Source organism: Ictidomys tridecemlineatus, chromosome 2, assembly GCF_052094955.1.
Source record: "Ictidomys tridecemlineatus isolate mIctTri1 chromosome 2, mIctTri1.hap1, whole genome shotgun sequence".
Lineage (NCBI taxonomy): Eukaryota > Metazoa > Chordata > Mammalia > Rodentia > Sciuridae > Ictidomys > Ictidomys tridecemlineatus.
Window position 1 is genome coordinate 12,134,012 of NC_135478.1, and position 27,758 is coordinate 12,161,769.

At 51.4% G+C, this 27,758-nt stretch overlaps 3 protein-coding genes across 4 annotated transcripts; 2 read left to right on the top strand and 1 right to left on the bottom strand.

Annotated features, from left to right (window-relative positions):
* The first annotated feature begins 2,844 nt into the window (after nucleotides 1-2,844).
* Or1i1 (olfactory receptor family 1 subfamily I member 1) lies at nucleotides 2,845-3,792 on the top strand. Its single transcript, XM_005333123.5, has one exon. It carries the CDS (start codon nucleotides 2,845-2,847, stop codon nucleotides 3,790-3,792), a length of 948 nt encoding a protein of 315 aa, XP_005333180.3.
* A 7,897-nt stretch (nucleotides 3,793-11,689) lies between these two features.
* On the top strand, nucleotides 11,690-18,462 carry Syde1 (synapse defective Rho GTPase activating protein 1). Its single transcript, XM_005333062.5, has 8 exons — nucleotides 11,690-11,858; nucleotides 13,419-13,763; nucleotides 13,905-14,549; nucleotides 14,705-14,919; nucleotides 15,521-15,647; nucleotides 15,863-16,023; nucleotides 16,519-16,744; nucleotides 17,090-18,462. The coding sequence occupies exons 1-8, from the start codon at nucleotides 11,771-11,773 to the stop codon at nucleotides 17,494-17,496; spliced, it is 2,214 nt and encodes a 737-aa protein (XP_005333119.1). The 5' UTR covers nucleotides 11,690-11,770; the 3' UTR covers nucleotides 17,497-18,462.
* Hacl2 (2-hydroxyacyl-CoA lyase 2) lies at nucleotides 18,462-27,134 on the bottom strand. Of its 2 annotated transcripts, none has more exons than XM_005333061.5 (16): nucleotides 26,974-27,134; nucleotides 26,258-26,402; nucleotides 24,876-25,077; nucleotides 24,617-24,744; nucleotides 24,396-24,534; nucleotides 24,199-24,310; nucleotides 22,810-22,909; nucleotides 22,575-22,672; nucleotides 22,330-22,466; nucleotides 20,946-21,080; nucleotides 19,873-19,987; nucleotides 19,615-19,784; nucleotides 19,467-19,537; nucleotides 19,320-19,391; nucleotides 19,042-19,147; nucleotides 18,462-18,909 (listed from the first exon to the last, which is right to left on the bottom strand). In XM_005333061.5, the coding sequence occupies exons 2-16, from the start codon at nucleotides 26,390-26,392 to the stop codon at nucleotides 18,731-18,733; spliced, it is 1,899 nt and encodes a 632-aa protein (XP_005333118.1). In that variant the 5' UTR covers nucleotides 26,393-26,402; nucleotides 26,974-27,134; the 3' UTR covers nucleotides 18,462-18,730. The 2 variants fall into 2 exon arrangements, with proteins under 2 accessions (XP_005333118.1, XP_013217299.1); XM_013361845.4 differs by having other exon boundaries at nucleotides 26,692-27,005.
* Nucleotides 27,135-27,758: the final 624 nt, after the last annotated feature.

A 27,758-nucleotide genomic window follows, 5' to 3' on the forward strand; every position in this document is an offset into this window, starting at 1 on the left:
GGCTCAGTGATCAAGTGCCACTGAGTTCAATTCCCAGTACCAAAAACAAAGGAAATGAAGGATAAATGTGCCCACTGGGAGATGGAGACTGAGAAAGAAAACAGCCAGCCTTTGGTCTTGTATGATTGCAATAAAATATCTACTTCTATGGGCTTTGACATGAAGCCTCTCCTAAGTCCCAAACTGATTAAGACAAAACAGAGAAGAGTCAACACCTACCAGCAACTCAACAGATTACAGTAACCAAGGATGAGCACCCAAATTCTTTCTAAATAGATGGGCAAATAAGACCAAGTTCAGACCCATTAGCTATGTAAAAGAAATGAATGAAAATATTATCAAAATGTCCCCAGGTGATTATATTCTTTTTTAATATTTTTAGTGCTTTATAGTTATACATAATAGTGGGATTCATTTTAACATAATCATATATGCATGTGATATAATTTGCTCCATTTTAGACCCCAGTACTTTCTCTTTTATCCCCTATTCCCTTCCTCAACTCTACTGGTCTCTCTTCTATTTATTTATGGTTTTTAACTGGTACTTTATACATGAAGGTAGAAGTCACTGTGGTATATTCACATATGTGCACAGCATAATTTGGTAAATTTCATCCTGCAGTTCCTCCCCTTTCCCATCCCTCCTCTTTCCTCCTCAGGCCCCTTCCTCTACAATTCTTTAAATATTTCTCTGGAGTCTGTATCATTTAAATCACTATTTTTATATGATTTCATAACCAAATGTTACTTTGCAGCTCATTTTTCTCATGATCATATCAACAGCAGGAAGAAGCACCTAGCATGCTTTGCTTTTCATCAAATGGGCATTTGAGCACAATTTTGTCATGTTTATGGAAACAATTTACCTTTGAATAGGCCTGACTGTGCCCCGGGTTTTTATTTTGAACAAGTTTTTTAAACAGCTATTGGACTTTACATAAACAATGTACATTTTATGGTGGTGCAGAACTATTTCAACTGGAAGTAACAGTCTGTCTAGAACATTAAAAATTTTAAATGACTTATCCTACAAAGCTACTGTTCATGGGAAAATAGGCTTCCAAAATGCAAATAGATTTAAGAGTCCCTGTTTTTGGTCTGGGTTTTGGTTTTAACCAATTTCCAAGCTCCCCTTAAATTTCTGCCTAGCCAGCTGGCTTTCAACTGCATTCATCAATGGTATCTGACTCCCCCTAAAAATCTACTGACTGCTACCCCAGCATGCTGAACACTCAAGGCTAGAAAACTACTTCCCAGCTCACTAAAGCATTCCTGCTCTTATACACTGAATTAAGTCATTTTAAATAACTCCAAGACTAATCATGCTGATTGTAGTTGCTACTGCAATTGTATCACTTAATTAAATAATATATCTAATACAACAGTAATTTGATTTCACAGTGCTGGGAATCAAACATGACAGGCAAGTGCTCTACCACTGAATTACACCTAATAGCAATGTTTTAATTATTTTAGTTGACAAATATTGTATATATTTACAGTGCACATGACGTTTAAAATCTGCATTTGCAGTAGAATTGGTAAATCAAGCTAATGAGCAAATGCATAACTTGACATAATTTATGTGATGAAAACACTTAAAATCAATTTCCAAGAATGCAATATATTAACTGTAGTCACCATGTTATACAACAGATCCCTTCACCTTATTCTTCCTAACTTCATTACACCCTTTGACCAATACTCCCCAATCCCCACCCCACAGCCTCTGCTAACCACCCTCTACTCTGCTTCCATGAATTTGACACTTTGAGATTCCACATATAAGTGAGATCATATGTCTTTCTGTATCTGACTTATATCATTTAGCATAATATTCTCCAGGTTTGTCCATGCTGATGCAAATAACAGACCTTCCTTCCCTCTTAAGGCTGAATAGTATTCCACTGTGTATATACATGCACCACAGTTTCTTCTTTGCAGTGGGGCGGGGAGGGAACCCAAGGTCTCACACACACTAGGCAAGTGCTGTACCACTGAGTTACACCTCCAGCCATTAGTCTGTTCTTAATACAAAATTGATGTTCAAGCTGTATCTTGCTGGTGGAAGGGTGAAAGGGAAAGAAAAAAAAGAGAAAGAGGAAGAGATAATTGGAAAGGAAGAGAAGAACATGACCAAGTTCCCTCTATTTATAGGCTTTGGGTTTAAATTTGATTCCACTGTGTTTTCTGTGAAACTTTGCTCTACTAAAAACAAAGGTATATCAGTCAGCTTTCCATCACTGTGACAAAACACCTGAAATAATGAACTTATAAAGAGGAAAAGGTTATTTTAGTCCATGGTCTTTTGGCCCTGTTGCTTTGGACCTGTGGTAGCAGAGTACATTATAGTGGAGCACATGGCAGAGGGGACCTGTCCACCTCATGTCAGTCAGGAAACAGAGAGTGAGGAAGGGAAAGAAGGAGGGACTGGGGTCCTACATCTCCTTCAAGGACAAGCTGCAATGACCTCACTTTCTCTCACTAGGTCCCACTCTTAAAGGCTCCAGCCAACAGTGCCACAGAGTCATGACTAAGCCTTAAAAGCACATGGGCCTCTGGCGACACTTATCCAAACAATAGCAAAAGGTGACTCAACTTGGACAACCTGACTATGAACAACTGAGATCTCCGAGACACTGGCTGTCTCAGGCATGAATAGCTCAGGGGAACGGAAACCCAGTGAAGACAGCCTGAAGACAGGTTAACACAAAGGAATTTGCTGTAAGGAGCGTGTGGATTCGCACAGAACCCTCTTGGTCTCAGCAGAAAGCTGGGAGTGGGTGCCCATCTGACTCCCAGTTTTATATTGCTTCCCTCGCCCACTTCCAGCAAACAGAGGATGCCCATGAAACCAGAAAACCAAACGACAGTCTCAGAATTCCTCCTCCTGGGACTCTCAGAAAAGCCAGAGCATCAGAACCTCCTTTTTGGACTCTTCCTGTCCATGTACCTGGTCACTGTGCTGGGGAACCTGCTCATCATCCTGGCCATCGGCACAGACTCCCACCTGCACACGCCCATGTACTTCTTCCTCTCCAACCTCTCCTTGGTTGACATCTTCTTCTCCTCCACCACTGTCCCCAAGATGCTGGTGAACATCCAGACCCGGAGCAGAGCCATCCCTTTCGCAGGCTGCCTCGCCCAGATGTACGCCTTCCACCTCTTCGGGACCATGGACAGCTTCCTCCTGGCCGTCATGGCTATAGACCGGTTGGTGGCTATAGTCTACCCTCTGCGCTACTCAGTCCTCATGAGCTCCCGGGTCTGTGGGCTATTGGTTGGGGGGTCATGGCTGGTCACCAACCTCCAGTCCCTGGTTCACACGTGCCTCATGGCTCAACTGACCTTCTGTGCCAGCTCCGAAATTCCCCATTTCTTCTGTGACCTCATGCCCCTGCTGAAGCTCTCCTGCTCAGACACGCATGTCAACGAGCGGGTGGTCTTTGCTTTTGGCATCATCATGGGCATCGGTCCGCTCTCCTGCATCCTCCTCTCTTACATCTGCATTTTCCGAGCCGTCTTTAGGATCCCTTCTGCGCAGGGCAAGTGGAAAGCCTTCTCAACTTGTGGCTCTCACCTCACCGTGGTATCGCTGTTCTATGGGACCATCTTTGCTGTGTACTTACAGCCCGCATCCCCCACCTCCTCCCAGAAAGACAAGGCAGCTGCGTTGATGTGTGGGGTGGTCATCCCTACGCTGAACCCTTTCATCTACAGCCTAAGGAACAAGGACATGAAGGCAGCCCTGAGGAAGCTGGTTGGCAGAGTAGCCTCCTCCTGGTCTTAGGGAGAGCAGATTGGGTGTCCTCTGGGTTCTGGGACCATTATTGGGTGTTAGGCACACAGAGATGCATCCCAATCCTGGCCTCAAAAAGTTCTGAGTCTGGCAGGGAACAGAGTCACCTAAATAAATCCTTATGATATGATGTGGTTAGTGTGTCATAAAGAGATGAACCAAAGGGGACGCATTCATTTTCTCCATCAGAGACACAGGGCAGACTTCTAGGTAGCCTGAGATAAATCTTGATGCTTATAGAATCACTATGTGGATAACACTAGTCGAACAAAAGATGTGGCTACAGTCATGTTAACACCGACAAAGGCATCCATGGCCTAGCTAGTTATATCACTGCACCTCCTCAGTGTTGAGGAAAGATTTTGAACACATCTTCTGAGATTGGCAGCCACTGGCTGTGTCCTCCTCTGGTGCTCCTCAGACTTCCACTTAAGACTATGAATTTGGATGAGAAATGATGCATCTACAGGCTTCCATGTCCTCATCTTGGGTTATTAAAGATGTTGGCACTTGGCTTATGACGATCTCAATTCAATAGGTCTGACATCAAGCCCTGGAATCTGCCCTTTTTACAACTCTCCAGGTGGCTTTGATTTGAGGAGCCTAAGGGCCAGAGTTTGGGGACCAGCTCTGTTCTAGCTCCAAAACCTATGTATTTCCAGTGACAGCCATCACCTGAGGCTGAACCAGGGATTCTACAGGTATAAATGACAGCAAGATGATCGGATGGCCTGGAAAGTTTGCTTGACTTGTAGTCCCCCAAAAAACTGTGTTGAAGTCCTAATCGCAAGTGCCTCAGAATGTCATCTTATTTGGAGACGAAGCCTTTACAGAGGTTGATTAGGTAAAATCCAGTATGAATTCATCCTTATTAAAAGCAGAATTTGGAGCTAGAGGGGTAGCTCAGCAGTAGGTGAAGCATGTGCTTGGCATGTATGAGGACCTGGGTTTAATCCTCAGCACAAAAAAAAGGGGCAGAGAGAATTTGGACACAGGCATGCACACAAGAAGAACACCATGTGAAGAAATTGGGTGATGCTTCTATAGACAAAGCAATGCCAGAAAGTGCCAGCAAACCTCCAAAAGCTGGCAGAGAAGAAGGAACAGATTCCCTGTCTTACAGTGCCCAGCCCACATCTCGACCTCGGACTTCTAAGCTCCAAAACTATAAGACAATAAATCTCTGTGGTTTAAACCACCTAGTTTATGGTACATTGTTACAGCCTCCCTAGAAAACTAATACAGTTAGTTTGCTGCAAAGACTGTGTCTATATACATCTTCTTGAATTCACAAGGGACTCTGGGTTATAACTGGAGAAAAGATAAAGGATTTAAATTGCATGGATTCATTTTCTGGGTATTGGTGTGATGACCATAATGATGCTGACCACTGAGATTTACTATTTGCACAGGGCTAAGCCCTTTGTATGTACCACTTCATTAAATTTCAAACAACATTCCTACAAAAGGTGTATTAAAAAAACACACTTTTCTTACAGATGGAGAAAGTGAGGTTTGAAAAGTAAAGCTGCTGACAAGAGCTAAGATTCAGAGGACCCAGCCCAGAGCCTGGATCTTGACAAGGACATGACAATGTCTGGAATTCAGTGTAGAGCAGGGTCTACAGGCTACAGAACAAGACAGATCCAGTCTGCAATCTGTTTTTTCCTATATCCTGCAAGCGAAGAGTGAATTTTTTTTATTTTTTCATGGTAGAAAAATTAAAAGGATATTCCTTGACAGACTAAAATTATGTTAAATTCTAATTCTGCCTATGAATGAAGTTTTACCCCAACACAACCACAGCCACTCATTTACATATCATCCATGACTCCTTTCACACTTCTAATGCAAGACTGGGTCGTTTCCACAGAGACTCTGCAGCACACAAAGTCTGAAATATTTACTAGCTGGCCATTTTCCAAAGAAGTTTGCCAACTCCTTTTCTACAGAAAAAGTAGAGCCTGCTACTCAAAGCAATCTATGACCCAAAGGCCTCATCCTGGGGAGCTTGTTAGGAAAGAAGGCTTAGTCTCCATCCCAGACCATGGAGTCACAATGGCAACAACATCCTCCAAGGAATTCATGTGATCCTTAAAGTCTGAGCATCACTGGGCTGGCAGGGCAGGAAGGACTCCTGTAGAAAGCCAAAAACCAAGTTTTGTTGAGACAAGTTTTGTTTTGTTGTTTTATTTTGTTCTGACAAGGCAGGCTGGCCTCCAGCTCCCAGGCTCAAGCAGTCCTCCTGCCTCAGCCTCTTAGTCAGCTGGGGCTACTTACAAGCCACCTACTGGCTCCCCAGTGGACTTAGTTGAAGCTTCAGTTAGAGGAAGCAGCCACCAGGTGGCAATGGTGCCATTTTACAAAATGCATTTAAAATTCTACTTATTCTTCAGAAACAGGAGTTGAAGTTGTAGTTCAGTTATGATATGGCGCTTGCCTACAATGTACAGGCTCTGAGTTCAATCCTTAGCACCACCAAAAACAAAGAGGAAGAAGAAAACAAGAAAAGCTTCTCAGCTGTGGACCCACCGGTTCCACCTGCTTTGCTGCAGTGTCTTCCTGGGAGTGAACAGCATGTGCAAAGCTGCCATGATGAGAAAGTATGTCTCTTTTGGAAGAATCACAGGTGACTCGTATTGTGTGAGCCCAGACTCCCAGGGGGATTTGCAGAGGGCTGTGGAGGGCAGCAGAGGTTGTTTCACAGAGCAGAGGGGACATGAGGGTTTGTGCTTCAGAACAAACTTAGCAGTGAGCTTACCGTCGATCTGGACTCCTCAGACCTCTAGTCAGCCTCGTCAGCTGTACAGGCCACACAGTCTCTGTTCCAACAACTCAACCCACTACTACAGCGCGAAGGCAGCCCGAGGGGAGAGAAATGGGCCAATGAAACTTCATTTATGGACACTGAATCTTGAATTTCATTTTACAGTATATGTCACAAAATGCAATCCCTTTTTTTTCAATCTTTTTTTTTTTTAATCAAAACTCTTCTTAGCTCAAGGGACAGATTTGGCTTGCAGGCCATAGTTTGCCCACCCTGGTATAGATGAATGGGTGGGACAAGAGGCAAGATCAAAAAGAACCAAAAAGTATGGCAGGCTGAATTACAGCAGTAGGAAAGGAAGGGACAGTTGAAGATGGTGCCATAGGTCCTCTGCATATGCCACTTCCTTCTCCTATCACCTCCCAGGATTAATACCTGCTCTGCTTCCAAAACTATGAGCTAAACTTTTTTCTTTATAACATTACCTTGCCTTGAGTATTTTGTTGCAGTAACAAAAAAATGGACTAATGCAATGACCCTGTGGCTAACTTGTTACTCAATCTCCAGCCCTTCCAAAGGTCAAATAGTGTGGACCAAGGCTCCAACATGAATCACACTGTTGACATAAACTATCTGATGTGGTCCCAGGTGTACAGAGATTCATCAGGTAGTATACACCTGGGCTTAAAGGTGACCTCCCAGGAACAAGTCAATAACCAAAACTTTCTTTGGAACATGCAGGAGACCCCAGACACCTGAGAGGAAGGAGTGAGGAGCTAAGGATGCCATGGGAATCTGCCAAGGTCCTCTCCACATCAGGCCACTTGTCCCCCAATCTGATCAGCCACTCCTCTCCAGGCTGACTCCCCTTCCTTTGGCACAGCCAGCCTACAATATTTATAACAGCCATATGGGCACCCCAAACCTTGAAAGCTAGACACCAGAGCAGCTCCTGCAAAGGTGGCCAGTCCAGCAAGCCTGCATCTTATAAAAGGAATCACTGCAGGGGGAAGGACCAACTAGGAACCCAGCTGAACTTCAGCTTCAATTCCTAGATGCACTTTTCCAAAGGCTACCAGGAGGCCCTGGGCCAAGAAACAATACACAGCTGACTGCCACTCAGATGAGACCATGCCCCATCTCAGGAAGCAGTTGGCACTCTACCTCCTGCTCCTCAGCACTGCTCCACCTTTTCTTCCCCGGCTCCTCTGTGGTCTGACTCTCAGCCAGGGAGGACTGCACAGGATGGGTTACTCACCTCCTCCCCCAGGTGGGTGGTAAATGTAGGGGAGCCAGTGTGGGGACAACTGAGAATGCCAACTGGGGGTGGAAGGAGCTTGGGGAGCAGCTTCCCTGTCTTCCATCCCCCAAGATCTGAGCACACCAAGGAGCTGGCAGATACTTGCACCCCCATTACCTTGCTAACAACTCTCCCTTTGGACCAATGAGGAAACTGAGGCCTACAGAGAATGTCTCTGTTCCATGTCCCCTGAAAACTGACCCTGAGACAAGCATTCAAATACTAGTGATTTGTTGGGGAAGTGATCCATCAAGAAATGCTGAAAATGGAGTGGAGAATCCTCAGAGAAGGGAAGTCAGTAAAGAGTATATCAAAAAGCGAGTTTCCACAGCAGGTAGCTGGACCTAATCTGAATGAGAACATGGGTCAGTGTACACCACTGCACCTCAGCCATCCCACACAATGGGTGAGGGAGCTGGAGTATTTATCTATCAACTCCCTTTGTGTGCCACAGAGATATAGAGTTCTCCTGAAACCTAACTGGCCATCTCTACCTACCTGCATTTGCTCTTTCAATAAATCCCTGTATGTTCCAGGGTTTGGTCAATATATCAGGGCCAATATGACCTACAGCCAATGAGAATACTTGGAAGAAAGAAAATACATACACACATGTGCATGCACAGACACAGGCTCTGAAACCCATATAGAAGCTACCAAAATCCAAAAGAATGTAAAACTTCATTAAGTGTGAAATTCAGCATTCACATCATTTCATAACATACAACATGCAGATAATTTGCTCTCATCAAGAATTTCTGATTGCTAAGACAGAATCTTAGCCAATGGTAAATTAAATGAGCTACATATAGACAAATAAATGCAATAAAGAAAAAAATGCAAAAATGCAAAAAAGGAATAGAAATCCTGCTAAACAGGTTTACAAAAAATAATAAATATTTACATATTTTTGTGTCATGAGGGTATTTCTTTCTTTGTTCTTATTTCTCTCCTGAGTCAGGGTCTTGCTGTGTTTTCCAGGCTGGCCTCAAGTTCCTGAGCTCAAGAAATTCTGCTGGCTCAGCCTCTCAAGAAGCTGGACCTACAGGCACATACCACGCACTTGACTTGAACATATTTCTTAATTATTTGATGTGATATACATGAAACCAAGTGCTGCTGTCAACTCCCACTCCTCTGAGGCTCCAGGGTACCCCTGTGGGGCACTATACCTGTGGCCCCTAATCTACTTACAAGAGGTATCTTTTTTTTTTTTTTTAAAGAGAGAGTGAGAGAGGAGAGAGAGAGAGAGAGAGAGAGAGAGAAAATTTTTAATATTTATTTTTTAGTTCTCGGCAGACACAACATCTTTGTTGGTATGTGGTGCTGAGGATCGAACCCGGGCCCCACGCATGCCAGGCGAGCACGCTACCGCTTGAGCCACATCCCCAGCCCTACAAGAGGTATCTTGACCCCCAACCTCTCTACCCACTGTCAGCAGCTGCCTCAAGGCATCCTAGCAAAGATTTGACAAGAAGGAGGGTGCACTCCACCCTTTTCCAGACTGATTCCTTCCAAACACAGATATCCAAGAAAAATGATGTATGGGACACTAACAATATATCAACATACATATAATGGGAGTCTAAGAAAGAGATTATAAGCAGAAATAGTATTTGAAGAAATAATTGTCAAAAGGCTTCTAAAGTTGATGAAAGATATGAATACACATATACAAGAAGCTCAATGAACTCCAAGTAGCATAAACACAGAGAAGATACATTAAAGTAAGATATGCACAGTAAGACACATTAAAACCAAATACACACAACCTCTTCTGTCCATGTCTCTTGGCTACGGTCTCCTATCCAGACTTCCATTACCTGGTGCCTGATCTCATATGTGAAAAAGATAGGCAAGTATCACCTAGTAGAGCCCCCACCTGGACAAAGAGGCAAACAAGCAAACAAACCTCAGGAACTGTTAAATTCAAGTTATGGCAAGTGTTAGAAAGAAGGAAAATGAATGATGTAATAATGGCTGAACAGCAGTGGGCAGAGAAGGAGTGCCTTCTGAGGAGGTGATAAGAGGCCATCTCAGGAGAATCAGGCCTTCTCAGGCAGAAGAAACTATGTGTAAAGGGCCTGGGGCAGGAACAGTTTGATAAGAAGAAGGACAGAAAATAAGCTATGGTGAGTTAAGGGGATAGTAAAGGAAATGAGGCAAGAGTCTTGTAGGTTATGATGGGAATCTGAATTTTATTTTGGGTGGAATGAACAATCATGGGCAGACTATTTCAGCAGGAAGATGCCATAATCTGATTTCAGCTTTAAATCCACTCTGAACACTGCATGGAGAATAGAAAGTAGGGGTGAAATAGGTATATTTCCCAAGATAGTCACAACACCTCCCATCCCACATCCACAGATACAAGCTCACCTTGACATGCCTTCCACTGACAGAGGTGAGGCCTTCTCCTCTCCTTGAATCTGGGGCTGGAAGTAACATAGTGTTAGAAAAAAAATAATGCAGAAAAGATAATGCAGCTTCTGCCTGTTCACTTTTGGAGCCAAGGGTGGCCATCCAAGAAGTCCAAGTACCCTGAGATCTCCATACTGGGAGAAAGCCCAGAACCTGTGGAAAGGCCATGTAGGTGCCCTCATCCAGTGGAAACTCCAGCCCATGGTAGGCATCAATTAAGACCTGTGCTATGGTTTGGATGTGCTGTGTTGGAAGCTTGGTCCCAGATGTGATGATTAAGAGGTGAGGCCCAAAGGGAGATATTTAGTCAATGGTATGTGCCCTAGGAAAAAACTAAGGTAGTTCTCATGAGAACCCAAATTAGTTCTTGCAATAGCAAGTTGATAAGAGTGAGCCTGACTCTGAATCTCCCTGGTTTCCATCTTGAGATGTGATCTCTGGATCCATGCTACATTCCTGTCATTGTGCTGCTACCATCATCCTTAAGGCCTTCACCAGAAACAAGCTCTATCCTTCCCTTGAACCTCCAAAACCATAAACTAAATAAAACGCTTTTATTTATAAAGTTACATAGTCTCAGGTATTTATCATAAGGAAAAACTATTACGACCAGTCATTGAAGATGCCTCCAGATGTCACTCCTCTCCATTCTGAGTTACTCCTAGCCTCAGTTTTCCCAACTGAGACAATGTCGACTCTGCCCTGTCCATTTCCTGACCCACAGCCAACTGTGAGCATTAAGCAGCTGTTTTATACCAAGTTTGTTTGGGTACCGGGGATTGAACTCAGGTGTATTCGACCTCTGAGCCACGTTCCAGCCTACTTTGTGTTTTATTTAGAGACATGATCTCAATGAGTTGCTTAGCACCTCGCTTTTACTCAGACTGGCTTTGAACTTGCTATCCTCCTGGGATTACAGGCGTACGCCACCTCACCCAGTTCCACCACTAAGTTTGGGGGCAGTTGTTAAACAGCAGTAGTAAACTGAAATTGGGAAGTGGTAAGGAGAGTTGGAGGGGAGGGACTAGGGAGACCAAGGAAGAGGTCTGGGGAGATAGGCCCGAAAACCAAACGGGTGATACTGGGGCTTGCACAGGTTGAAGCACTAGACGGGACAGAGGGGAGGGGGATACATGCAGGATGCGTTTTGGAGATAGACCCCATGAAGTTGCTGGATGCTGGGTAAGAAGGAAGAGGAGAGCCAGGCCTGTCCTCATTCGTAGTTGGGTAGTTGGAGCGGAGAAGAGTATCCCAGAGCCCCCATCCTGTCCCCTCCCGGCCCCAGCCAACTACATCTCCCAGCATCGCCTGCTCCGGCCGCGGGAAGGGGAAAAAAAAAAGTTTGGGCCAAGCATTCCCGGAATGCGCTTCCTGCCGGAGCGGGGCGGGGGGCAGGCAGGGAGGCCGGGGCGGGGCGGGGAGGGCAGCGGGCGGCGCGGCCGGAGCCCGGGGCGCGCACTCGGCCCGGCCTGGGCCCAAGCATGGCCGAGCCCCTGCTCCGAAAAACCTTCTCCCGCCTGCGGGGCCGGGAAAAACTTCCCCGGAAAAAGTCGGACGCGAAGGAGCGCGGTGAGTGCGAGGCGCAGCGAAGGGAAAGGGCGCGGAGCCCCACCCGTCTTAGGGTCCTAGGAACCCGGGCAGGGACGACTGGAAGGACGGGGAAGCCCCGGAGAGCCCCCTGTGGGTCAAGAGGCTCGGAACGCGGGCGGGCAAGGGTCCTGGACGGAAGGGGCCGCGGGGGAGGGGGCGAGGACCGTTATGTGTAGCTGGCCTGAGATGCCAGCGCCGCGGGCTCCTCGGGAGGCCCGGGAGGGGGACCTCACCCCTGACAGGAAATGGGGCCTCGACGGAGCGCCTGGAGGGTAGAGGGGAGGAGGGGCTGGGACGCCGGGACGCTGGGGCCCCATCAGGCAGGACGAAGGGGCACCAGGAGCCCCGGAGGCCAGGATGGGAGATGGGGGGCGTACTCCTGCACAGACAGAGAGAAGCGGCACACTGAGGACTGCAGCTGCTCCCCAGTGACTGCAGCTGCGCCTGCCCTGGGGAGTCCCAGGAAATTGTACCTTTTTATGAAAATGGAGAAACTAAGGCACACCGCAGTTGGGTGATTTGACCTCTGCTACTGATGACAAAGACCCCTGAAACAGGGCTCCGTGGGAGGTGGAAACCCAAGGGGATGAGAATTGTGGGTCAACTGGCAGCAAGACAAGGCCTCAGAGAAACCAAAGCTACATAGGTCAGAGAGCCCAGGAAGGAACCAGTTAAAGGCCAGACCACTCCATGGACCTGACCCCTCCTCCCTTTCCAAAGATTTCCAAGGTTCCCAGGGCCAGAGAAGTGACAGGGTGCCCACACATAAACACACACAGGAAGTAGCCCATGATGTCAGACAGAGGATGGAGCAAAGGGGAGGCTGCAAGGCGTTGACTTTGGGGATCTGGGCTGAGCCAAGGGACAGAGCCCACCCAAGGAGCGGGACAGAGTTTGGAAGAACTGGGTGCTGCAGAGAGAACCAACATTCAACTGGTCTTCCGTTGTTCCATTTGTCATCATGTCATCATGCCTGCTCCTGTCCCAGGAGCAGTACAAGCCAGCATCCTCTGAGGGCTTGCGTTTAGCCATAACATGATGTCTAGGAAGCCCTTCCCACAGTAACTCTCTAAAGTCTCCCCAGAGGTGGGCATTGCATCTTCCCATTCCGCATGGCAGGCACTGAGGCTCAAAGAGGGGAAGTGACTTGCCCAAAGCCACCCAGTGAGAGGGGACAGGACAGGCCTCCATGCCAGGATTAATGAGAGAGCTGGAAGAGTGGAGACAGGAACAAAGGGCCTGTGGGCCCAAGGACACCTGACCTGGACCCCTGATCCTAGAAGAACATAGTTCCCTTTGGAATGCTAGGGACTGAGAGGGAATTCTTAAACTAGCAGCTGAGGAGATCACTAGCTGGTCCCATTCCAAACAAACCAGCAGGCACCAAGAACTGGAAGGGCATTCCCACCTGTCAAATCAATTGCATGGAGTAAGGGCCAATACTAAGTGGACCCCAACCACAGCCCTGCTAGGGGAAGAGCCTTAGGCTGGGGCTGCTCTGGTAAGAAGCTGAGTCTCACTCCCTTTGCTCTCCACCAGGACGACCAGCCCAGCGCCCAGAGCCCAACCCTCCTGAACCAGAGCCCCAGGCCCTCGAAGGGTCCCAGGCTGGAGCAGAGGGTCCCCCGAGCCCTGAGACATCTCGGAGCCCTACAGGTAGGGGAGCCTACTTGCAGAGCTTGGAGCCCAGCAGCCGCAGATGGGTGCTGAGTGGGGCCAAGCCACCTGAGGAAGCAGTTTTGGGGCCAGGAACATCTAGCAGTGGAGAGCCTGCCGGGGAGATCTGGTACAACCCCATCCCTGAGGAAGACCCCAGATCCCCAGTACCTGAGTCCTTGGGACCACAGCCAGGCTCAGCTGAGCCAGAGGGCCCTACCCACCAAGGTAAGCACAAGCCTCATACTTGCCTCCCCATTCCCAGTGACCTCAAGCCTCACATGTCCCCAGTCCCTCCCTAGGTGCACACATGCCTCATACCCTGTCCCCAGCCCAGATTCTGGACCCTGAGGTCTGCTCTTCTCATAGGTGCAGCCCCCGCCAGTCCCCCAACCAAAACCTCCCGCACCAAGTCCCCAGGCCCTGCCCGGCGCCTCTCCATGAAGATGAAGAAGCTGCCAGAGCTGCGTCGCCGCCTGAGCCTGCGAGGCCCCCGGGCGGGCAGGGAGCGGGAGAGAGCTGCTCCTGCTGGCTCTGTCATCAGCCGATACCACCTGGACAGCAGTGTGGGGGCCCCAAGGCGGGCAGCAGTGATCGGGGGCACTCGGAGCCCGAAGGCTGGGTACCTCAGTGATGGCGACTCACCAGAGCGCCCGGCAGGGCCCCCATCACCTACCACCTTCCAGCCCTATGAGGTGGACTCAGCAGCCCGAGCGCCCCCTGCTGCACTCTGGGGCCGCCTCAGCCTGCACCTGTACGGGCTGGGGGGACTGCGGCCAACATCAGCGGCCACCCCAAGAGACCTCTGCTGCCTGCTGCAAGTGGATGGAGTGGCCCGGGCCCGGACAGGGCCACTGAGAAGTGGACCAGACTTCCTTCGGCTGGACCACACCTTTCACCTGGAGCTGGAGGCAGCCCAGCTACTGCGGGCCCTAGTGCTTGCCTGGGACCCCGGTGTGAGGCGGCACAGGCCCTGTGCTCAGGGCACTGTGCTGCTGCCCACAGTCTTCCGAGGTAGGACATGGAATGGAATTTTAGGAGAGGGATATGGCATAGGACCCAGCTTAGGGGGCTAAGTGAAGGGCGAAGGGTGTGGCCTGGCCTAGCTGCGGGGCCAGGACACAGCAACCTCTAGGGCAGATCCAGCCCAGTCCTCTCTGTGTCCTTAGGGTGCCAGGCCCAGCAGCTGGCCATACGCTTGGAACCCCAGGGGCTGCTGTATGCCAAACTGACCTTGTCGGAACAGCAGGAAGCACCTGCCACAGCTGAGCCCCGTGTCTTTGGGCTGCCCCTGCCGCTGCTGGTGGAGCGGGAGCAGCCCCCGGGTCAAGTGCCTCTCATCATTCAGAAGTGTGTTGGGCAGATTGAGCGCCGAGGGCTGCGGGTAAGTCCCAGCCCGCCCCCCCCTCCCCGTCTGCTGACCCCCAAGACCCCAGGGTATGAACACCTATCCTCCAGCCTGGGCTACTCCTAGTTCCAACCCCAGCTTACATAAGGGCAAGAGACACATCTCCCCACACACCAAGTCAGAACCCATGGGTAACCCATCCATTTGATAACAGGATCCTGGCCCTCACAAGCTCAGAGTCTCATAGACAAGACTAGCAGCTCACAAATGTAAGACTGCAACTGGAAGGCAAATTAAAAGGAGGAGGTACCCAGGAGCTAGGAGAGCTTAAAACAGGACCTGGCTTGGCTGACATAGAAGCTTCCTGGAGGATATGAGAAGCTACTTGAAAAGTCAGAGGAGGTAGGAGCCAAGATGACAGATCCAAACAAAGGGTTGTGAGGACAGGTTGTCTGAGCACCCAGGGAAGAACTCCCTGACAAGTGTCGGAGGAGTAGGAAGCAGCCATTGGTAGTCAGTTCCCACCCTCCAAGCCCAATGTCCACTGACACCCTGGCCCAGACCTCCATCCCCCAACCACTGGGTCTGATCAGTCTGTGGCCCCAGCAGGACATCCTCTCTCTGTCCCCACACCCAGGTAGTAGGGCTGTACCGTCTGTGTGGCTCAGCAGCAGTGAAGAAAGAGCTTCGGGATGCCTTTGAGCGAGACAGTGCAGCTGTCTGCCTCTCCGAGGACCTGTACCCAGATATCAATGTCATCACGGGTCAGCCTAGCCCCCATTCCCCTGCCTACTCACTTCCTTTCAACCCTCACCTCAAAGCTGGTCTGGTGGCCCTGCTGGGCCTCACCCCTCATGTCTAACCTGTTTTCACTCTCCTGCATCTGCTCTCCTCTTCTTCTACCCACTTCCAGCCTCGGGGACCCCTCTGGCCTCAGAAGCCAGGGGTGCTCTGACCAGAGGGGGCCCTGTGTCTGCAGGCATCCTCAAGGATTATCTTCGAGAGTTGCCTACTCCACTCATCACCCAGCCCCTCTATCAGGTGGTTTTGGAGGCCATGGCCCAAGGGCCCCCAAGCAGAGTTCACCCAAGTCCTGAAGGCACCCGCAGCCTCCTCAACTGCCTGCCAGATGTGGAAAGGGTGAGTTGGCCCTGGTGGTATCAATGGGAGCTGCAGGACATGGAGTGAGCAATACCAATTCGGAAACTGAGGCCCAAAACAATTAAGTGAATTGCCCAAGGTCAGCCTCAGGATATTTCAAACACAGAGTAAAATACAGATCCGTCTACCTACTAGGAAGAGAAATTCCTGACTGTGAGATCTTGAACAAGTTCTTTCCCTCCCTGGGCCTCAATTCCTTCATCTGTATAATAGGATTCAGGACAACCCAACCTAACAGAGGAGTGGGCCCAACCTCTGTCATTCCAAAGCTAAATTGTCATTAGCCTCAATTCCCCCCTCCAGCAAAATGGTATCCTCATACTAATATCTAGTGATTAATAGTCTTACCTCAGTCTCCTTCCAGTTATGAAACCTTGAACCTGTTTCCCACTCTGAGCCATCTTAGTATCTCACAGGGGCAGCAGGGGTTCAACTTTGCCTGCCTCCTGCCCACCATCGCAACCCTCTCCCCAGGCCACGCTAACACTTCTCCTGGACCACCTGCGCCTTGTCTCCTCCTTCCACGCCCACAACCGCATGACTCCGCAGAACCTGGCTGTGTGCTTTGGGCCAGTGTTGCTGCCGGCGCGCCAGGCGCCCGCCCGGTCCCGCATACGCAGCACGGGCCCAGGCCTCGCCAGCGCAGTGGACTTCAAACGGCATATCGAGGTGCTCCACTACCTGCTGCAGTCTTGGCCAGGTGAGTACACTCACGGCCTGCGCCGCCAATACAGAAAGGCAGTCGTGGCGATGCGTACCCCTGTGGCTAAATTCTGGGATTTAAAGCAGGCCACGCCCCCTCGCAGGTAAACCGCTACCCGGTTGCCTCAGCAACCGGCTCAGATCCAGCCAATCCCTCTTTGATGCGGCCAGAGGCCCCGCCTCCTGGCGGACCATTCAGGCCCGGTTGCCTAAGCAACCAGTTCTAGCCCGCCAATGAAACGCTAATGCGGTCCAAGGCCTTGCCTTTCCAGAGGCCAATCAGGTCCTCGGTGCCGCTCAAGGTGCGTGTAAGTCACCACAAGCTCGCCCTCCGCTCCCGCAGATCCCCGCCGGCCCCCAGAGGCTCCGGAGGTCGCACCATACTTGCGGCCCAAACGACAGCCACCTCTGCACTTGCCGCTAGGGGGCCCCGAAGTGGTGACTCGGCCCCGCGGCCGCGGAGGCCCAGAAAGCCCTCCCAGCAACCGCTACGCCGGCGACTGGAGCGTTTGCGGGCGGGACTTCCTACCCTGTGGGCGGGATTTCCTGTCTGGGCCCGACTACGACCACGTGACTGGCAGCGACAGCGAGGACGACGACGACGAGGAAGCTGGCGGACCAAGGGGCGCTGCAGACTTTGAAGACGAGTTTGACGCGCCCTTCAACCCGCACCTGAATCTCAAAGACTTTGACGCCCTCATCCTGGACCTGGAGAGAGAACTTTCCAAGCAGATCAACGTGTGCCTCTGAGCCCGCAGAGCGGGCGGGCCCCTGGTTACTAAGGAAGGTTCCTCGTAGCTAAGGCAGTGCCCTAATGACCCGAGAGGCCCAGACCTGTTACTCAGGCCGAACTCCTGGTTTCTAGGGAGTTGTCAAGGTACCAACCTCTCATGCCGAGAATCACTCCCAGTTTCCAGCGGCCAGTATTTGGGCACAAGTTACTGCAAAGGCCAGGCAGCAGGGATATTAGGGACAAGCTGTCAGAGCCATATTTTCTGAGCACCAGGGCTTATCTTGCTGCCAAAAGGCAGATTCCTGCTTGCTAGGCTGGCCTCTCTTGCCTCCCCTTTGCCAGGGAAATACCAATTACTGTGAGCATCACCTGGGGTGGTTAGAAACCCCCTAGTCAGTCCTCTTGCTGCTGCCAACCAAATCAGTATTAGCTTTGAGCACTGCACTCCGTTTCTCCCTCCCTCAGAGGGTCCAAGGACTTATCATGAGGTGCTGTTGAGGGGGATAGCCCCTATCCTGGCTCCAGCTGGATAGGGGTAGCCTGGGGTTTATAAAGAGCGAGCTGGTTTCCCCACCCTCTTTTCCAGGGAAGACCCCATGATTGGCCTCCAACCAGCAAATGGAGATAACAGAGTCTGTCTCTTACCCTCCCAAGCTCCCATTCCCCACTCCTGAAAAAAATTGAGCACTTAACCCCTCCCTTTTGGAGGGACCCCACCTGAAGTGTCAGGTTGGGGGCACTTTGGTACGGAACATATTTATTGCCTCCGTGCATGTGTGTGTCTGTGTGTGAGGACTAGTGTGCATGGGCCCGACTAGAGCGGGTATGTGGGACTTTCAGGGACCACAGAGGGGAGAAGAGTTTGCAGTGCCCAGGCACCCTGAAATCCCCAGTAAGCCAGTGGGAGAGTAAGGTACCCTTCCTGTCTCCCTCTTCTTTCCCTCACCTCCATCTTTGTGGACAATAAATCAATATGCACAGGTTCTGCAGCTGAGTCCTTGGGCCCACCTGGGCCAGAAGTGATTTATTCAGTCCATACGTAAGAGAGGAGGGTAGAGAGGCACAGCTGGACCCACAGAGGCAAAGGCCCAAGGTTCTCCATGGCTGTCTGGTACCTCTTGAGCTTTGATCCCACCACGCCTTTCTCGGGATAACTGTAGTTATTGACCTCATGGAATAGGCTCAGAGCAGGCAAGGATGAGACTCTAAACCATCCAGGAAGTCCAGCCAAGTGTACTGACCCACAAGGCCCTATACAGAAATGGAGCCATCACGGAAGTCTGTCCTCCCAATGAGAATGTTGATCACGACTGGGTGGCCATCCCGGCACTGCTGCTGGCCATCACGCAGCACCTTGACCACATGATCTTCATTCTCCCGTGAGAGCAGCAAGCCCTGGGCCCCCAGACCCATGGCTGCTTTGTGATAATCTAAAAGAGAGCAAGTCAGATACTGGCAGAGGCCCAGCCCAGAATGTAGCCAGTCCAGGAGAGGAACACTAGCCCTGCTGGGCCTGAGATAGGATCCCACCTACCCACACACACCCTGCCCAGACCCCTCACCAGTGTAGGCCAGGCCACAGGCCACATTGCTGCCCAATCTGGGCACCTGCTCCCGAGAAATCTGGGTCCAGCCGGCATCATTGCCTACCAAGGCCATCACTGGAATCTGCAGGAAAAAAAATAGGGCCAGGCACAACCTTCAACCCAAAGGCCAGTCTAGCCAGAAAACAGGGCCTCTGCCAGAGAGGCTACCCCTTCTCAGCCTACCCCTTCTCAGCCCACCCCTGACAGCCTCTCCCAGAAGGGGCTCTAAGCTTCCCTCAGGGAAACCCAGTTACCTTGTGTCTGACGAATGTGTCAAACTCAATGAGACTGTAACCAAAGGCTCCATCCCCAAACAGACACCAGACCTGGTAGGGGGAACAAGGATGGTTAGGGTGGCTCATGACCCAGAAAAAAGAAGTCTCCCATTTCCCACACCTCACCTCAGCATCTGGCTGGCACAGCTTGGCCCCAAGTGCAAACCCTGCACCAACTCCCAAAGTCCCAAAGGCCCCTAGAAGGACAAAAAATACAGATAGTTGTGAAGGGTCTGGATTATGAAAGCTTCCCTAGGTGTGGGCTTCTCCTTACCAGGATCAAGCCAGCGCAGGGGGCCTCGGGGCTGTACCAGGTAGGCAGCAGTTGCTACGAAGTCCCCACCATCAACCACAAGAAAGGAGTTGTCAGGCAGAGTCTCCTCCACCAGCTGCAACACCCGCAATGGGTTCAGGTGCTGAGCTACAGGCATCGCTGCCTTCTCCCTACAACAGGGATGCAAAAAGTCAGTAGGCCCCATGGCAGAGCCTGCTGGGAACACACCCTCCCACGTCCACGCCATCCAGCCCCCACCGAAAGGTCTGCTCCTTCTGCCGATCCGCTTCCCGCAGCTCTTCTGCCCACTCTGGAGCCCACATCTGGCCCTGAAGGCCTTCTACCAGCTTCAGCATGAAGGAGGCCACATCTCCTAGAGAACAGAGAGAGCACAGCTTCAAAGCAGTGCCTTCCTCCTGCCCTTAGCACCAGAGGCCTGAAGATGGCAGGAAGCCAAGAGCAGCATCCAAGCAGAAGGCATGGAAGCAGGCCAGGGGTGCTCCTAGGGCAAAACAGGCTAAACACAGCTGAGTCACCAGAACCAGATAAGGGCAGCCCTGGCAAGACACAGCACAAACCAGGGAAATGAGGTTTAGGGAATCCAAAGCAAATTACAAACCCAATCTAACCTCATCACCTCCCTGTCCTTTACACCCCATATCATGAAGTCCTGTCAATTCTACCTTCAAAACACAGCAATAAAAATAGCTCTGCCCCACTTAAGGAGGTCTCTCAAACCAAGGCACACAGGAGCCTGCAGTGAGCATCCAGGTGGTGAATGAGTAAACACCCCACTTGAGAAGTGATCGGAGGCCTTGAGATGTTGAGTTCCTCACTCAGTCTTTTCCCACTTTGGGCCATATCTTTTCTGTCCTGGCCCTAATCGCCCTTCTCCTCCTCTGCCAGTTCCCCTTCCAGGCGAATGCCCACCAGCTGCTAGGGTGGACATTCCCAAACACAAATACACTGGACCTGCTGCCCACCTAAGAATGCTCCCACACCATGGGGGAGAATCGCTGTCCTCAGAATGACAGAAAGGGATGGGATGCAGAGTCTCAGGGGCCAACAAATAAGCTGACACAGAGAGGGCAACAGGCAGTTCAAATGTACCCAAGCAAGTGATCATGTGCATATTTCCAGCCCCCTACCCACCTCTCCATTTGTTCCTATGGAAACACCCACCAGCCTGACAACCAAATGTGTCTCAGGTTGCCTGGGTGTCCCATAGGGCAGGGTCTGGGCCTTGATCTCCCAGTACCCAGCTCAAGTCAGCTGCAGCAGAGGCCATGAGGAGAGTGACCATGTAAGTGGTGAGGATACTGGGGGCTCACCCTGCACAGCCTCCTGGGGCTTCCAGAAGATGTCTGAGTTGAGCAACATATCATCTCGGTTCCGATTGATGATAATTATCTTGCTCTTATGGCTGAGGATACGGCCATAGGAGAGGCGAAAGTCACACACAGCTCCTGGGATGAGGGATAGGGCATCAATATCAGAGGGTCAGTGCCCTAGGTGATGCCCACTACCTTACTTTTAATCCACTGTGGACACTGTTATATAGTTCCCATTCTTCACCTCTCCCTGTTCCTATACCATTTGCAATGACTTTGCAGCTCTTGAATCTGGACTGGCGTCATGAGCAGCTCTAGCCAACAGAATGTGGCAAAAGCAATAGCATGCCATTCCTAAGACTCAAGGCAAAGATGGGAGCTCAGTAGTACAGAGCTTGCCTGCCATGCACAAGGCCATGGGTTCAATCTCCAGCATAGCAAAGAAAAAAAAAAAAAGAGGCCAGGTGTGGTGGCACACACCTGTAATCCCAGAAACTCAGGAGACTAAAACAGGATAATCACAAGTTCAAAGCCAACCTCAGTAACTCAGAGAGGCCCTAGTGACTTCACAAGACCCTGCCTCAAAAAACAAAAAACCAAACAACAAAAAAAAAAACAGCATGTCTCTCAGCCTCCAAATAGTGACCCAACCCAGGCTAGCCTGCTGGCTGCTGGAGGATGCAGAACATGGAGGTAAACGTGGAGACTTGGTTATCCAGCCGAGACACCCTTGAACAGCAACAGAGCCAGGCAACTCCCAAATAAATGAGCAAGGCCCACCTCCACTAGCACAGCTGCCTGCCCAGACTTAGACTCATGAACCAGTCTGACCAAACCCAGAATTACCACCAAACCTCTAGGTAGGTCTTAAGAAATCACTGTAAATCACTGAGTTTGGGGAAGGTTATTACAGTCCTGGAACCACATAACAATGTTCTGGTCAGTGGCAGATCACATACACATGTGACTATGGTCCCATGACATGACATCACCCAGTGATGTCATAGCCACATTATTTTTCATAAGTTCACTTGATGATGTTCACACAATGCATCTCTCAGGATGTAACCCCATTGTTAAGAAATGCCTTGACTGTATACAGTAAGACTGTATACAGAGAATGCCTATTATGCACTTGGCACAGGATTCAAAGGGCTTTTTGTGTAAATGTAAGACACAGCAGGGACACTAGGGTTCACCCTCAGTGGAAGCCCAGGCACAGCACACAACTGCATCCTGGGAGGGGTTCAGCAGAATTTTAGACTCAAGACTGATCAAAAGGGAAGGTGAGAAGGCAGAGGGAAGAGGGCAGGTGGTGGGGGGCGCGTATCAGTGATGAGGAGGGGCGGAGGTTCTTGGAGGGAGGGAGGGTACTGAGGCCCACCTGCCAGGAGGACAACATCTGCTTTCTTCAGGGCTGCACCGCGGTTCTGCCGGATGTGGAGGGGGTGGTTGCGGCCCAGAAGCCCCCGTGCCATCCCCCCCAGGAAGCAGGGGACGCCTAGGGTCTCCACAGCAGCCCTGGGGATTCAGGCAAAGCAGAGATCAATGTGCCCAGGGCCTCCTCCCTCCCCACAGGGCACCAGAGGACCAGGGACTGGGAACAAGGGCTAGGCTAGAGCTCCTCACCGAAGCTTGTCAGCAGGTACTGGGGGCAGCAGGGCCTGACTCCCCAGCAACAATAGGGGCTTCTTGGCCCGGCTCAGGATCTCCACACAACGCTGAACCTGGGGCAAGAAGTGGGGCTCAAAGGGTTGTCCCTGAGTCACCATCCGCCCGCAAGACTAGGGTCCCAATCCTGGCTCTGGGAGAGGGTCTGTAGAGCTCTGCCAGATGGGGAACCTGGGCCAGGTAAGGAATTCACCTGTTGAGGGGATGCCTGGGGGATGTCCAGGGGCAGGGGCCCTTCAGGCTGAGGCTCCCACGCCCCCACAAACAGGTTGGCCAGGCAATTCTTTAAGTACCTGCAAGGAGGAAATGAAGCAGCCAGTTACCAGAGTGCACCAGAGGGATTCCAGCCAAGGAAGGTGAGGGACCAGGAAAGCGACTGGGAGCAAAGTGGAAAGAACAGAGGTACATAAGCAATGGCCTAGGGACACCAAGCTTCCAGCTGCCTGTCTGCTCTCAGAAGCCTCTGTGGCCTCCCCAAGTTGACAAGGCCCCCGCAGAAACAAGTAATGCAAGGTGTCAGGATGGGGGTGGTACCTGTGGGTCAGGTAGATGTCGGCTTGGGCCCCCCAGGTTATGCCACTTCCTAGCTGTGTGACTTTGAGCAAGTGACTTCACCTTTCTCAGCTTCCTCCTCCATTTATTTAAAAAAAAAAAAAAAAAAACCCTTCCCTTCCAAGCTTCAAAGAAGGGTATAAGGTACTTTGCAAAGCATTCAACCAAGCCCTAGTTATTAACATTGTTCCCCTGTTTTGTTTTTGTTTTATAAATGGAAGGATCCCCTGTTTGTTAACAGCGTGTTCCCAGGCCTTGAGTTTTCTTAAGGCCCTGGAGACAAAGAGAAATCTTGCCCAGGCCTTGCCCTCAGGGAACTCTCAATCCAACTAAAGACAGACACGTGGGTGTTGGCAGGAAGCCACTAGAGCTCAAAGCTAGAAGCAGGTTTGCTGTTAAGGAGTCAATATTGCAGAGAGAGAGATGAGGCCAAAGACAGACCCATGAGAACCCACAGTTTAAAGGAAAAGCAAGGGAAGAGCTGGCCTTGAAAGGGGCACCACGACAGGGGTGTGGAGGGAGAGAGAAGTAGGGAACAGGTGATCAGGAGTCCAGAGGGCCAAGAGCATCAAGAACAAGGCCATAAAACAAATTCCCTGCTGCTTAAACCAGCCCCCAGATTACTTCTAAGAGACCTATCTTGTCCATCAATGTCACCCCATGCCATAGCTGGGGCTCACTAAATATTGAAGGAGGTGCAAAGACAAGCAAAGGGAAAGGCAGAGGGGAAGGGGAAAAGGAGGAACAGGAGGAGGAGGAAGAGAAAGAGGGCTACTTTGAGCTCAGCCTCTTTCCCTCTCCACCCTGCTCACCTGCTGCCACCTTGCTTTCCCCACCCACCAATTTCATTCCTGCCTCAGAACCTTTGCGTATGCAGTTCCTTCTACTTTGAATGCTCTCCCCACAGCTGGTTTCTCTCAGTCCATGTTCAAATCAATGAATGAGTCAAAGGAGGATGGATGTGTGCAGAGAGGAGGCTGCAGGTGAGCGGGAGAGCGGGGGACAGTGTAGTGGGAATGGCTCTATTCACCAGGAAATCACTCGACCCATGAGGCCTTTGGGCAACTTGGCTGGCACCATCTCCTTCTGGACCATGTAGTAGGGGTACAGCACATCGACAGGAAGCTCCACAAACACTGGACCTATGGGGTCAGGGAGGAGGCTGAGCCTGCAGCACCTCCCCCAGCCTCTGGGTCTGACCACTGCCCAGCACTCCACCCCACCTACCTGGGGTGCCCGACTGGGCAGCTGCCATTGCAGCCCTCAGGGTGGGAATAATGTCGCGCACCCTCCGTACAGATGCACAGAACTTGCAGAGTGGCCGGAATAGGGACATCTGATCAATGGCCTGGAGAGCACCCCGTTTCTGGCAGAGACAGGGTGTGACCATTACCATATGAGCCCCTTGGAACCTCCCTAAAGCCCCTACACTCCACAAGGATAGGCACCTGCAGCAAGGTACTGGCGGCCCCTCCCAGGAGCAGGACTGGGGACTGTGCCACCTGAGCATTCTTCACAGCAGTCACTGTATTGGTGAGGCCAGGACCTGCCGTCACTGCCGCCACACCCACCGTCCCTGAAACAAAGACCCTGTCACAGCCATGCCCACCCTCCAACCATCCTCCTACCTCCCAAAAGCCACTCTTACTCAGAGATGCCCTATGCCACTGTCCCACCAGCCCCCAGTCCTCTCTGCACTGCCCTCACCTGTCAGGCGAGCCACAGCATCAGCAGCAAAGACAGCAGTGACTTCATGGCGCGTGTCTACCACGCGGATGCCCAGCTTCTCACAGGCCACCAGAAGCGGGGAAATGTGCCCACCAACCAGTGTGAAAATGAACCGTACACCGTGGGCCCTCAGCACAGCTGCCACATTTTCCCCTCCATGCCGGACACTTGTCTCGTCCACCTGAGCCACAAGAGCAAGACTGTCAAGGGCTACAGCATGGGCAGCTGGGAGAAGGGCCAGGAGCAAGGTCAGAGGTCAGGGTAACTTGGGTGTTGGTTAAACATATACCATACTATACATTAGGCTCAGGGCAGGGCACCTCATCTTATCATATTCTCTTCTTATCATCTCTCTCATCCAGGTGAGGACACCAAGACTTCCCCAAACAAAATTCGAAGTTCAATAGAAAGAACCCACTTTCTTAAGAACCCATGTTACACTGCCTTTCTTGGGACAAGAAGAGAGGGAGGATGGATATACAGAACCCACAGGAGTATGGCCAGGGCAGGGAGCCACTAGCAGGGACTCCTGCCTGTTCACTGGTATCCCTGCAGGGCCAGGCACTTGGACTGCTACTTCAGCCTACCTGATCCTTCCCACTCACTGCTGAGCAGGCCCAGGGCCAGCTGGCAAGCTGCCAGCCACCACATGCCTGGAACAGAAGCACGCCTGCTGGCACAGACTGAGCCAAGCATCCCAGCCCCAGCATCTTCATCACCTTAAATCTCTAAAAAACTTCAACATCAGTGACATGGCTCCTCACTAGAAGAGGGAGGGACTGAGGAAAGGATCTGGGAAGGAGTAAATTCTTGACAGACAGCAAGTGGTCTGGAGTGAGACTTGGGGGGTCAGCTCTACCCAAACCTATGGCCTAGGATAAACAACCTCTCTGGACCACCATTTCCTCTTGTGGAAATAAGAAACAGCAGCACCTGCTTTCAGGAGGTGGGCAGGGATGGGTGAGAAAATCCCTCTAAAACGTTAAGCTCAGCAGATTTCAATTATCACAGCCACACCCTCTCATGTCTGCCTTCAGCCCACTTATGCCACTAGGCTAAGAAGGCACGATCCTAGATGGTGTCCTCTGCTCTGTGATAAGGGCTCAGGCCCCTGGGTAAAGAGGCAGGCGGGGTGTGTGTGTCCAGGCACCGATAGTTTCCCTTATCTCTTACTAGTGGCAAAGTCCAGGACCCACATACAACTTGGAAATGGGGACTAAGCCTTAGAAAGACTCTCCCCACCACTCTGGACTAGTTGAGACTCGCTTTCCCCATCTGTAAACTGAGTGAGTTGGAAGCGCACCATAAAGGCCCTCCTTCCTTGGGTGTCCCCAGCCCGCCTCCCGCCTGTGCCCTGGCACCTTGTGCATCAGCTGATAGAAGAGCCCCAGTCTGTGAGCGGCGCCCAGCAGGGCAGCCAACAGTGTTCCGCAAGTCACGAGCAGGAGCGAGGGGAAGAAGCCCTCGGCAGGGGCGGTGACCGCGGGGTTCTCCATGAGGTGGAACCTAAGGGAGAAAGCGCAGTGCCAAGACCTGGGCGCCACGGACAATCTCAACCGGAAGAAGGCACGTCCCCTCTTCCAGGTAGGATCCTGGGCCACGCCCCTTATCCAGAGTTTCTAAGAGGCCACGCCCCCAACCCTATCAGACCACGCCCCAAACGCGTCAGAGGCTAGCCGCGCCTCCCGGGGCCGGGCCACGCCTCTCATGACTCAACCCCACTCCCTTACGTCACCACCACCCAAGCTAAACCAATGCGACAACGGCACTAATAACAGTTATTCTTCCCACTTACCTATTTGTCAATGTATCAGCGGGAAGCCCCGCCCCCCTTTTACACAGGACCCCCAATCTCAAGTCCAGTGGTGAGCCCACCCCACGTCTACATCACCAAGACGCAGGAGACCACGCCCCCAAGTTAGCAAGTGCGACCCTCTTGGCCCAAGCCAGGCCTCTTCCCGTTGGACAGCACGAATTCTAAGGCCGACTCTCGACCTCAAGTCGCGAATCGAGGTCAAAATGCACAGTATGCTTCCTAAGCCAGCTCGACCCTTAGGGTCCTTCAACCTTCACCTACAGGAAGTGGCCCTGACTCCAGCGGAATTCGGCACCCACGTGTCATGTGACCCGAGCGCACTGCTATGCTCCTTTTGCCCATTTGGCTCAGCGGCGCCCCGTAGTCCACCGAGGAGCGCATGCGCAGAACTGGAGCCACTCTGCGGAGAGGAAGGAACCCGCCCGTAAAAGCCTTGTCTTTACTGGCCAATTTGCGCACAGGCCCCACCTCCCCTGCTTCTCATTGGTTCGCGCTACAGACCGCAAACCCTCTTCTTTTTTAATCTACAGGCCAAGTCCCTCGTCCTCTTCCACCAGACGAGACTCGCGCAGGCCCATATTCCAAGGTCTTTCATTGGCCCAACATTGCGGTCCCGCAGGTTCTGGACCCTCCAAGAGCAGCTTGCTTTCCTCACGAGCCGAGGCGACCCGTTTCACGTTAGCCAGGAGTGGACCGTCATTGCCCGCTCTCCAGAGCCGGGTCATCAAGGACCTCCTCCCAAGCAAGCCCCGCCCTCTTCACTCCTCCCACCCCGCACGAAGCCCCGCCCCCTCTCCGTAGGCCCACCTGCGCTGGGGCATCTGCCCTTTTCTAGACCCTGCAAGTGGGGTTCGCTCCCCAGGGAGTGGAGTACCGTGGTCCGGATTCCGTTCCACCACGTCCCAGACTGTTCAGCCTCTGGAAAACTAACTACCGGTCGGCAAAGGAGGAGTCGTTCTTGTAGTCAGCGCCCTGCTTCTATCCAAGATGTATCATGCATCATGTTTTTACACTTGTCTCCCTTTCTCTGTCTTCTGGGATTTGCC

Bases quoted from the DNA above. Each gene is read 5' to 3' on its own strand.
- Syde1 (XM_005333062.5), top strand. From the start codon at position 11,771: ATGGCCGAGCCCCTGCTCCGAAAAACCTTCTCCCGCCTGCGGGGCCGG. The intron at 14,920-15,520 runs GTAAGTCCCAGC...CCCCACACCCAG, and splicing joins TTGAGCGCCGAGGGCTGCGG to GTAGTAGGGCTGTACCGTCT. The intron at 15,648-15,862 runs GTCAGCCTAGCC...CTGTGTCTGCAG, and splicing joins AGATATCAATGTCATCACGG to GCATCCTCAAGGATTATCTT.
- Or1i1 (XM_005333123.5), top strand. From the start codon at position 2,845: ATGCCCATGAAACCAGAAAACCAAACGACAGTCTCAGAATTCCTCCTC.
- Hacl2 (XM_005333061.5), bottom strand. From the start codon at position 26,392: ATGGAGAACCCCGCGGTCACCGCCCCTGCCGAGGGCTTCTTCCCCTCG. The intron at 25,078-26,257 runs GTGCCAGGGCAC...CTTGTGGCTCAG, and splicing joins TCTATCAGCTGATGCACAAG to GTGGACGAGACAAGTGTCCG. The intron at 24,745-24,875 runs GTGAGGGCAGTG...TCTTTGTTTCAG, and splicing joins TGCTGTGGCTCGCCTGACAG to GGACGGTGGGTGTGGCGGCA.